The following is an 11,896-nucleotide window of genomic DNA, read 5'->3' on the forward strand; positions in this document are numbered from 1 at the left end:
TATATAACCATGACATATATATATATACACACACCTGCATGGTGTTACCATTTTTCGTTAGTGTAAAATTAAAATTTAACGGTGAGTGACTATGATTTTCTTGAATCAAGAAATATATAGAAGATTAAGTTGTGTGTGTATATATGTATATATATCATGCATACATGATGCAACATGCATGTTATGTGGGTCATGGCACATAATTTGGGTTGTGGGACCCACTGAGCCACCATGGTAATAGTAATAGTATTGCATCATGTATGCATGATATATATAGATATATAAGCTTAGATTTAGATTTGGATTTTGTGATTGATTGATAATTAATTTAAATCTTACACGTATTTTCTTTGTTGTAAGCTGGATATACGGGTGGGCAATCGAAACTCAAGCAACCATATAATATTGTTTCCTAAGATGATTTAACAATGATTACCATAACACTAGGGTTGGTTTGGTGCTTCGAACTAGATTGAATATCTCGTAAAATTAAATGTATATCGGAGTAAGAAAATGAAAGTAGAGACGAAGTTCTTTACCAGAGTACTGGAGGTGGGTGGGTGCTAGTTGAGTTCGTAGATCTATTGCTAAATGATGCTTTAAGATCATGAGGTGGTTTGGAGAAGTGATGTGCTTATATGTTGTGTCCAATAAAAGTAAGATGTTTTCTGGCACCACGATTTTGAAAGTTTTCATCTCTCACACGATCTTGTAACACTAGATGTATTGTATACTACGAACTATCGGTCTCTTGCGGCATTATTGCAAACATTTGTGATTATTATTTTGTATTCAAATATTTTGTATTTATTTTGTAGAGTCGTTCACTTGATAATATTTCTCTTCTAGAAGTGCAAGGATAATTGGATAATGCTGTGCCAAGTCACTCCTTGTTCCTACCACAATATCATGAATGTGTGAATTGCTTGATTAATTTTTAATTTTGAATATAAGCAATACTAATATCAAATTTGGATGTAGAGGAGAGAAAACACACAACTCTAACTAATTTGGTTAAATTAGAAAAATATGAATAATAATAAGGGTTCATTTGGAAATGCTTTTAGAATGACGGAACACACTTTTAGAAAGAAAAAAAAAATGTGTTAAAAAAACATTTGAAGTTGGTGCCGATAATTTGTTTGTCTGAAATGTTATCACATGTAGCTTAAGAGGTGTGAATTTTGATTCTAAAAAGTCTCAAAGTATTTGGGAATAGAATCATTTGTACATAAAATCATAGTTTGTTTTGTCATGTGGGATTTTCAACGCACACCCTTACGTGAGATCGTATTTTTAGTGGACCGCATGTGAAGAGAAGTTCCACATCAAGAAAAATAGAAAAGCACGTAAATTTAGTACCTGGCTTACAAACAAAGTATTCAGGCACAAACAAAACTTGCCTAGATATCGTGTTAAAGTTTCTAAGAGATGGGCCAAATGGTTCAACGCCGATATTGTGCAAACCATTTGTAGCCACTAGAAGTGAGTTTTATTCTAACAGATCACGGGTAGGAATAAAAACTATTTGTATATAAGTCGTAATTTATTTTGTCAAATCTTCGATGTGGATTATCTAAAATTTGGGTAGGTTAATAAAAAAATTTCATCTCCAACTAAGGGAAATGTTATCCCCTTTATTGGTACCCATTCTAACATTTCTCTTCATTAAGACCACATGAAATGTTGATTACACAATTTTAGTGTTGAACTAAAATTATCGATATGTCTGAAATATTGATCAAATCTATCGATTTTAATCGAAATTGAAGAATTTCTCCTATTTTTATATCTTTCTTTGATTTTTCATATATTTTTACGGATGTATTAACTGTATCAAAAAAATTTCAAACACTAATAGACATAAAAGAACCAAAGAAAAAATCAGCAGAGAGTCCAGATTCTGAGATCCGCATTCAACAAATTGTATTAAAGTACCTTTTTTGTATGCAGCATACGAGGGAAGGGCCGGCTCACCAAATGAACAGTAAAGCCAGAGCTGTTAGCATAAACAATATGATGCATTGGCATCCCAAGATTTTAGCCAAGTGGGGATGAATTAAAAATTAATGAAAACATAATGATTGATTGGCTGACAAACAATATCTAAATTAATTAGTGTATTATATATTAATAAAAACATAATGATTGATTGGCTGACAAACAATATCTAAATTAATTCCTATATATATATATATATTATATAATAGTGTAAACTAAAAGATTTTATAATTCAAATGGAGCAAAAGACAAGTTGACGATGGCTTGGAACATGGAATTATTGGCAAAGGCATTATTCCATAGATGCCGGATCCCAAGGACCAATTAGTCTTACTTTATAAACCTTGTAGACGAGAGGGAGGACCAAATGATGAAGGATATTTGGATGAAAAATGCCTTTGACAATTCAAGCCAAAAGCTAGCTTATGTTATGAATAATCCTTGACTGCTGAAAGTTCAGCGGTCACTTCTGTTAATATTCAATTATATTTAGACATTTATTTAATTTGTGTTTATAATTTTAATTATTTAAGTACGTGTCCTAATATTATTGGATATCAGCCTGAGTGGCTACTGAACTTTCAGCAGTCAAGTAGTGCTCATATATTATAACAAGAGTTTGAACTCCTTGTCTCCAAGGGGTGGGAAGCAAAATAATTCTAAAATTTGGGTCGAGAACTTTGGAATTTTGGGTTTAGGGGTGGGAATTTGAGATTAGTATCCATCCTGAACGAATAAGATTGTAAGTGAACCAAGTGACCCATCCACAGAACTTCGCGTTACTGCACCTCAATTTGCCTTGTTTTGAATAAAAGTCACTTCTAGTCCTTTTTTGTTTTAATTTTATAACTAGAATGTTCCTAATTTTTTTTTAGGAATTGTTATTAGTACTCCAAAAATCTCATTTGACACTCCAAACTTTCTATAATTAAAAAGAAAAATACACTTGTGAGGAGTGTAGAATGAGATTTTTAGAGTGCTAATAACAATCCTTTTTATTATTATTATTATTATTATTATTTATAATTAGAATTGTCAAAAGAGAGAGCAGGAGAGAGATAATTGCATGTTAGAGCATCTCTAACGGCCTCGTTAACAGGTTATTTAGCAATTTTTTTTCTTAAAAAGAGAGACAACGTAACCACCCCTTTTGAGGGCCGAGAAGATTCATAGAGGCATTTCAGTTTCCCCTTGGCCACAAGTTTGGCTTCCACACTAGTAGCGGGTTTCGAATCCAAGACCTCCAGTTTTTAATTTGAAGAAAGCCTCATAAACCGTCATTCATCTCTGTGCCACCAGCTTGTGGTTGTTTCGCAATTTTACATGTTGAGAACTATTGATAATTTCAAATAGTAGTTCGTGCGATTAAAATATGTTTTTTCTTAAATTATTTTAAAACAAATAACAATTTAGACTCGAGATTATGACTTTGAACTTCTTACTTATCTTCAGGGAGGTGGATTGTTTGCCCTCCTATTTCCATACTCTCCCCATGCCCTCCCTGTGATGTGTGGTCACGGTTAAGCCACATCAATATTTTATATTAATTTTTTTATAAAAATAATAAAACAAAAAGTAACAAGAATATAAATGTTGACGTGGCTTAATCGTGATCACACAAACAGGAGGGTATAGGGAGAGTATGGAAATAGGAGGGCAGACAATCCACCTCCTATCTTCAGTTCCTCGAGAGTTTATGGTGGGTGGAAAAATGTCTCATCAAATAATACAAACAACAATTGGGCCCAAAATTGGAGAAATTTTTTCAGTGTAACAAAAATACGCCCTGGTGCATTAAATCTCATAATACAAGTGGTTATAATTTTTTTTCTTTCAAGTATCCAACCACTTGTGTTATAACACTTAATGTACCGAGCAGTATTCTCAACATACTGAAAATCTCTCCACGGACTAGGAATACATTTCAACTCAAACTACTTAAAACTACAGCATTTATGACTTTCAACTTGCTAATAGTAAATCGTAGTTTGTTAGAACCAGAACCTGATAGGGATATAGTCCATCAATCTCTGTTGGTTTTTGGAATCCCCAGAAGTTCCAGTTGTACCAACACACCACAATTTTCGACCTCGGTTGTCAACGAAAACGGAAAGAAAGAAAAAAGACAGCAAGGTAGTGATCTTCATGCAAAATATTGAGAACATGAGAGGATATAAACATATAGATTGAGCAAAGAAACATGGCACAAAGTTGGTCTTGTATAACATTTTTGGCAGTTCTATCAAAATACGAAAAATGTTGGTACCTAAGACTCATCTCCTTGCTCAAGAAGGCTCTGTGTGTTGCAACCACTGCTGCCCCAAGCTCTCTCCTTCCATATCCTTTCCACTTCCTCAAATGTCAAGCCCTTTGTCTCCGGAAGGTACACGATCACAAAAATAAACGCAATGACGGCCACAACCGCAAGGATCAAGAAAGTTGCACCAGTTCCCGCAGATTCAGCGACCGAAAGGAATGTTTGGGCTACAATCAAATTTGATATCCAATTAACAGTAGCTGACATGCCTCCACATATCCCTCTATATGCTTCAGGATATATCTCCGAGTTCACGGTCCATGGCACTGGTCCCATCCCCGGTGCAAAGAAACCAATGTATAGGGCTAAACCTATAACTGCTATATACCCATAGATTACACTTGTAGAACCAGATGACTGAAAGAAAAAAGCACCCGAGAGGATGACAAGTGATACAATAACACCACTTAAGCTTGAGAGGGCCAGCTTCTTCCGGCCAAAATGGTCAATAAGATAAATGCCAAGAACTGTTCCCGCAGCGTTCATGGCAGCCACAATAAGGGACAGTAAAATAGCTAATTGGTTGGATTGGATGCCAGCCATCTGGACGATTGTTGGGCTGTAGTACATGACCGTATTTATACCGGTGAATTGCTGAAATGCCTGAATAAGCACAAATTTGTAACCATATGAGATTATACACTTGGTCTTGATTTTGTTACATGAATTCGTGTGATGAAACAATGCCAAGGATTGATTACGACACAAAAGTATGCATAACATCAGAAGCAGTTATTTTCAAATTAAGGCAACTTAAATTTAAAACAATCCCAACTAGCTCATTCATGTCAAGGCGAAATTTAATTTTAAGCAGACTATCTTGTAAAACTGGCACATTGAAGTGGACAGAAAGAGATACCATCTCCAATAGGGAGACAGTCACCACCCCAAGCCCCACCACAAACAAATGATGCAGCTGCCACACAACCCTACTGGAATATCAACACCCAACAATCCAACAAACCTACCGACGCTACTGTGGTTTGTCCACATCATGAACTTAAATGTAATGGATATCTGCCAACTTAAACTAGCAACATATAGTGAAAAATTAGTGTTCCACGGAACCCTAGAAACAAGAAGGATATCCTAGTTTGATAACATGAAAGTATTTCAACTAAACACTTAGTCCTACCTGAAGTCCAGCACCAGCCAGAAACGCAAGTCTGATTTCTTTTGATCTGAAAACATTTAAGTAGCTAACACTCTTCTTCTTATGTTGTTCTTCCTCTGCTTGAGAAGAAAGGTAATCTATTTCGTCCTGTAGGCGCGCCACATCATATATTTTGGACATCACATCAATGGCTTTATCTTTATCATCCTGCAGATTAAGACCTAAATTTGTTATGCATGAAGAAACAAAAACATGGAGAAAGTAGAGCACAAAAATGCTTTTAGCTTTATAAATCCAAATTCCATCCTGCTTCCGGACAGCTTCACAACAAGCTGGCCTCATCATTTATGTGTTGTCATATTAATCTCCATAAATTTTTTTCACAAATTTTCCTTTACCAGGCTTTTTTCACAAATTTATTGTCCGTAGTCAACGATTCACTAATTTTTGTCTGTGGAAACTCAATACCCTGTCAATTTAAGCTAGACTAGTGAAGACATTGATCATATTCAAAAAAATTCATGGCTCAAAATCGTATGGAAAACTAATTCAAAACAGTAGCAAAAATCCTACTTTCTTCATCTTTCAAGTTTTATGATTTTAAATCTTTTATACTTTAAGTTCTTAGTGGGTGTTGTTGTTGGCACCCCAAAATAATCATCGTGCACTCCTCGTAAGTGTATTTTTCTTTCTACGTATTGAAAGTTTGGAGTGCACAATGAGTTTTTTGGAGTGCCAATAATAGCACCCTTCTTAATTATATTGACGAGTTAATGTAACAAGTTGGGCATGATCAACAATTCTCCAGCTCGAGAAGGATTGTTCAATCATGAAGCATGGTAATTAGGATGCTAAGAAAAGTTGGTTTCCGAGTTTGTAATTGAATGGCATTTGGTGAAGATTTTGTGATTATAGCGATTAATGTACTGTGAATAAGTATATATAGAAATAGGAATATCATTAATGTCTCTACACTCTCCCTAATCTTTTAATGAATGGAATGATACTACCTTCAGAAAAAGCCATCGGGGAGACTCTGGCAGAAACAGCATAAGAGTGAACTGAATGACAGCTGGAACAGCTGATACTCCAAGCATCCATCGCCATGTCCCAGGGACCTGCATTTTGGCACAAACATGTTAAACAAAATATGAGACGGTGCGACATATCGTACCACAGAAGCTACACAAACTAAACTAACCCATGCACCAATGCCAAAAATACTAGGGTAAACAAATGAACTATGATAAGAAAATTTTATAAGGCAGTGATCAAACTCCCCAAGCACATGGCATAAACTAAATTAATGTCATTCAGCTTATCAACTAAAAATAAACTTTAAAAATTTCAGGGTTGTTCATACTTATGTTACTTTTACTCGTTCAGATATTGAACAGTTCATACAAATACCATAGGAAGCGAAGAAAAGCCAAGTAAATAACTTTCGTTCACGCAGAGAGTAGAATTTAATAAATTCTTTTTAAACCTTCAACACTCCAAGAAGGATAGATCATTTTATTTTCTTTAAAAATGGCTTATTTTTTGAAGTAAAAAGATGAAAAGAACAATCCATCTTTTTCTTATTTCCAGACAAAGAAAATGGGTTGAACTACACTAGAGGAAAAAAAAAAAACTGTTGCTACTAACTATAAGTGAAGAAAAATAAACTGCTCAGACATGCAGTTCCTTGATCAGATACACTACACTAAGTACTAGCATGCTTTCGACAATGAGAGCACCATGCATTATCTAACTTAGGCAGGAAAGAACAGATGAGATTCCTTCAGTAAAGTTTCTCAGCCCCAGACGCTTATTCTGATGCTGCCCCTTCAAAATGGAAAAAGTGGAAACCTTTGATGCCAGCAACATAACGGTAATAAGATTTACATAACACAACTTCTCCTGCAATAACTTGTGTATTAAAGGCAAGTACAATTAACCCAAAAGCTTGTTATATGAGGAGACAAAAAAAAGCAGTTTGAAAATCTACTACGGTTAAGGGTTTAACGACAAATTATACAGAAAATGAATGATGGAAGAGATTCATACCCTCAACATCTCATGATATGAAATCAGATACTCTTTCAAGTACATCTTCACTGTCCTGTCAGTCAGTCATTTTAATAGGGAAAAATCTCATTTCCATTTCAGATTCTACAAATGCAGCAGCCTACTTTGACCAAGTGACTGAGACCAACATACATAATCACCACCCATTTCAAACAATATATTCCAATTCCTCTAAAGTCAACTTCTCTACTTGTTTAGTTACTATTTTTGTCTCTTTTTTATGGGAAAAAAAGGTTCTTCAGTTGTCTATCCTCTTGCACAATTGGGCGTGTTGACTAAAATATATGAAAATACCTTGAATAATAAATTTTATAATCTTCAAACATTGCCAGAAACATTCACAACAACAATAACTGCAAGATAAAAAAAGTTGCTTTTCTGAATATGAGTGATGCAATCAGCCTCATCCCAGGTACTTAAATAATGAAGTGATAAAATAAAATGAAACAAAATGGCTCTCTGAACACAGCCAGTTGGTAACCACACCTCCCCACATGTTGTAATTGAAAACAAACACACTTCCCTGAAAAACTATTCGAAATAATACTGTGATAAAACATAAATGTTTAGCAAAAAATAAACAAGTGATTCAATAAGCAGAAAAGAACGATGAAAGCACATGAATAAGTAAGATTAGTCTAACCTCTGTAAAACCAAGATTTATGAGGTAGGAAAGAAACTGGCCGCCAGTTATCATAAGAACATTCGTGCTCACTAGTCCTCCCCTTATTTCTGATGGTGATGCTTCTGCAATATAAACAGGAGCAGTAACAGATGCCACACCAACACCGAGGCCAACCAGTAGTCGCCCCAGTATAAGAACATATGGATCTGGAGCAGCAGCCATGACAACAGCCCCAATAGCAAAGACAACATCAGCAAGAAGAGTAGCCTTCTTACGTCCATAAGAATCATTAATCCAACCCCCAGCAGCAGCTCCAATAATAGCACCAACCAAGGCCATGCTTACAATTGTTTCCTGTCAACTTAAAGAATCAGAGAGTTGCAAAACAGAAAATGCTCACATAAGCACACTTTTCTTTTGTTTGCTTATGTAAAGAAATTAACATTAAAAATCAGGTGGCATGGGAGCCATTGCCTCAAAAAGAATTTCACCACAATCATGAATCATCCCAAAAATCCAGGTGGGAGACCCCACCATTAGAAATTTAGAATATGGTCATCAAGCTATTTCTCAATCTCCATTCTGATCCCTGCTCAACCATATAGGAAAAAGAAAAGGTTCTGCCCTTTCCAAAACTCTTTTTGCTGATGACAAAAATCAAAATAATGCAATATCTCCACCCCAAGAGCTTTATCAGAACACTAAAGTTATTTGTACCTGAAGGAAACTACTGTCCTTGACAACCTCAAAATCGTCTTTGATATACAGAAGGGCCCCTGAAATCACACCTGAAACCAATATCCGCAAATATGGTGACAATTCAGAGGAAAAAGAAACCGGAAGTGAGGCATGTATAATTTAAAAGTAAGCAGGACAGCCTCTAAACCTTGTCTATATTAGGATCAAACTTCTTATGATTCTGAAAGAAGGCAACATTCTTGCTCACAAGGGAAGGTGTGACATAAAATTTAAACCTTGATATTCCATATACAAATAATGGTTAATTATATTGTGCAGCCTCAAAATATGGGCGAGATTCCAATTTGGTCCTTGACTTGCAAAACGTTGCAATGTTATATCAATCATTTGAGAAACATAGCAAAATTTACACTCCATCAGGTCAACACTTTTCTCCCTACATATCACATTTATGTAGATGTGAATGCCAAACTGTGTGCCACGTGGACAAGTTGAAGATAAAAATACATATGAGAAGTGAATACTCCTAAGCCAGTGGTTTGCCTTACCTATTAAAAATTGTTGTATAAAGGGGTGTACAACGCTTCTCTCATAATAACTGGCAAGGTGACCACTAACTGAGGGATGAGAATGAGAGGGGTGGTGTATACACCTGCTGTATGCAAGAACTTCGACTTAGACAAGGCATGCTAAATTTGAAAGAAACGAAGAAATGCTACACAACAGAAATTTATTCGATCCTTGAGCTTATCTCAATAATAAAATACTCCAATACTTAGTGCTTTGGCATTGAAAATAAATCAACTGTCCCTTGACAAAATATTATTCAGCTCGATTCACATTTTACTGCTTGACTAATACTTGACAAATAAAAATCTCCTGATAGTGATAGCCAAAATGTTCAAAAGCTGAATTATTTCAGTTAATCATAATATATAACAACTGCCAGAGAACTACTAGTTTAATAACCAAGGCATGAGAAGCCCACTGCTGTGTCTCGTTTTGCCACCAAATTCAGCTAATGTATTGGGATGAAAAGAAAACTCAACAAGATTTTTGTGCAATTTCCTCATAAATCGATAAACCGGTTAATTTGGGGAGAAATATGAACATAACTTTGCTTCCACGTTCATATAAAAAACCAACAAGAAAAATTTTCTGCCCAAAATTTGCTCTTTATGGCCAACCCAAATTGTGAAAATTTAATTAGCAACCTTGTAATACATCTGCAATACTCTTTTTTTTTTTATCTTGAAATAAAAAGCAACAGCAACATGAACCACAAATTATGCTCTTCCCCTGTGCCAATGCGATCAAACGATTCAAACCTAACTTTTTTCTTTCTAACTTTTTCACTAATTACCGCACCTGCGGCGGAAAGCAATCATGCCTATCCACCCTTGTGCGGTTCGATCCCCACCGATTCTCCTCCCCATAACAACTAACTATCAAACCTACTACCGCTATCACTCAAATACTTTTTCACTAATTACACTTACAGTGTATACATACATATACAGGCGTGTGTGTGTGTGTGTATAAGGAATAATTAAAGGTAAGAATTGGGTGAAAAATAGTACCGGTGTCGTAGCCAAAGAGGAGCCCGCCAATCCCAGCCACCACAGTCAGACCCAGAATGTATGGATTCTTGAAGTAAAACATTTTCCTCTCCGGATGCAAATCCAAGTAGCCGGAGCTCCCTGGCATCGCCGAATCCAGCGTCATCTCCTTCCCTCTCTCTCTTCCTCTCTCTCTCTCCCCCTCACTGAGCTGCCAATGGCCACACCAAACCGCAGCCAAACGACGACACCTACGAATTCGAATGAGAAAATTCAAGCAAAAAAGATCAAGAATTTCCTTCCACTGTTAGGAAACGATTCCAGAATTCGATTCTCCAGTGCTGTAATGCAAAAGCTCGTGGCTAGATTTTCCCGAGAAAATTTAGGCGGTGTGCTGTCGATGCCAAGTAAGAAAATTTAAAGACGGGATAACGCTGGCATTTTTGGAAACGGAAATTTCCGACGGCGGAGAAGTGTTCTATAATATCACCTGGCTGTGCATCACGGACCAATAGGATAAGAGAGTTTATAGGAATAGCGGGAGGCATAAGCTGACGTGTAATCGTGGATGATGCAGATTTAGCCAACAGGATCCTTTAGGTCAGAATTCCGGGAATCCAGAAATCGTGTATGTTCATCGTTCATCGTGCGATCAATTTTTGTCACGTACTGTTTGTGTTTAATTTTAAACAAAAATATTTAAAATAATTTCTAAGCATACGACGTACGATGTACGGACACAATTCACAACTTTTCAGGATCCTTGTAAAAGATCTGACGACGATCTGGATTTCAGATTTAGAAATTGCTCATGTGATGTAATATTCCGATATATAATATAAAAACCCAATTGGAGAAAGATAATGCTATTTTTCTGGGTTTGGTGAATGGCATGGCCTCCCTTTTTTGTTTTTTAGGCGCTCATTTGGCAATTGTTGAAGATGCTCTTATCCGAATAATGTAGACAGTGCTAGACGTTAGTCATTCTTGGAATACTCTCGAGGAAAGGTGTAGACAGTGCTAGACGTTAGTCATTCTTGGAATACTCTCGAGGAAAGGTTTTTTAGTTTTTGGGTACACGGTCTAATAAGTGTAATAATTAATAAAAATTTGAAAATTCAACTAATTATATTATCGTACTTGGCGTACTATATCATATTTGCGACGCGCTGAAAAGTTTATTCATTCTTGCGTGAACTGTACTCGCTCTTGGTCCCTATTTTGGGCCTTGAATTTAGTGTCTCAAGGGTGGCTTGGGAATTTCAATAAAAATTGTGAGCTATCTAGCCACCGGTTCTTTGGCCTTTTGCTACTGAAGAGTGTGAGGGTTAGTTTGGTATTGCTGTGTTTTAAAAAAAAATTGATTTTGCTGTGTTGTAAAATAATTAGCTATAAAATAAAACAGTTAAATGTTTGTAAACTTTTATTGTAAAAGTGCATTTAACAAAAAAAAAAAAAATTTCAAGTGTTTGATAAACTTTATGTAAAACTGCTATGATTATATTAAATGA

General features: G+C 35.8%; 1 protein-coding gene across 1 annotated transcript; it reads right to left on the reverse strand.

The window, feature by feature from the left end:
- Nucleotides 1-4,170: 4,170 nt before the first annotated feature.
- On the reverse strand, nucleotides 4,171-10,854 carry LOC137721873 (inositol transporter 1). Its single transcript, XM_068460903.1, has 6 exons — nucleotides 10,407-10,854; nucleotides 8,845-8,915; nucleotides 8,146-8,481; nucleotides 6,443-6,550; nucleotides 5,454-5,639; nucleotides 4,171-4,921 (listed from the first exon to the last, which is right to left on the reverse strand). Exons 1-6 carry the CDS (start codon nucleotides 10,549-10,551, stop codon nucleotides 4,268-4,270), a joined length of 1,500 nt encoding a protein of 499 aa, XP_068317004.1. The 5' UTR covers nucleotides 10,552-10,854; the 3' UTR covers nucleotides 4,171-4,267.
- Between the last annotated feature and the right edge of the window lie 1,042 nt (nucleotides 10,855-11,896).

The sequence above is a fragment of the Pyrus communis genome, chromosome 17 (assembly GCF_963583255.1).
Source record: "Pyrus communis chromosome 17, drPyrComm1.1, whole genome shotgun sequence".
NCBI classification, from domain to species: domain Eukaryota; kingdom Viridiplantae; phylum Streptophyta; class Magnoliopsida; order Rosales; family Rosaceae; genus Pyrus; species Pyrus communis.

Excerpts from the sequence above, each read along its gene's own strand:
- LOC137721873 (XM_068460903.1), bottom strand. The coding sequence starts at position 10,551 with ATGACGCTGGATTCGGCGATGCCAGGGAGCTCCGGCTACTTGGATTTG. Across the intron at positions 8,916-10,406 it reads CCTCTTTGGCTACGACACCG|GTGTGATTTCAGGGGCCCTT; the intron begins GTACTATTTTTC and ends TATTGGTTTCAG. Across the intron at positions 6,551-8,145 it reads TAAATCTTGGTTTTACAGAG|GTCCCTGGGACATGGCGATG; the intron begins GTTAGACTAATC and ends GCCAAAATGCAG.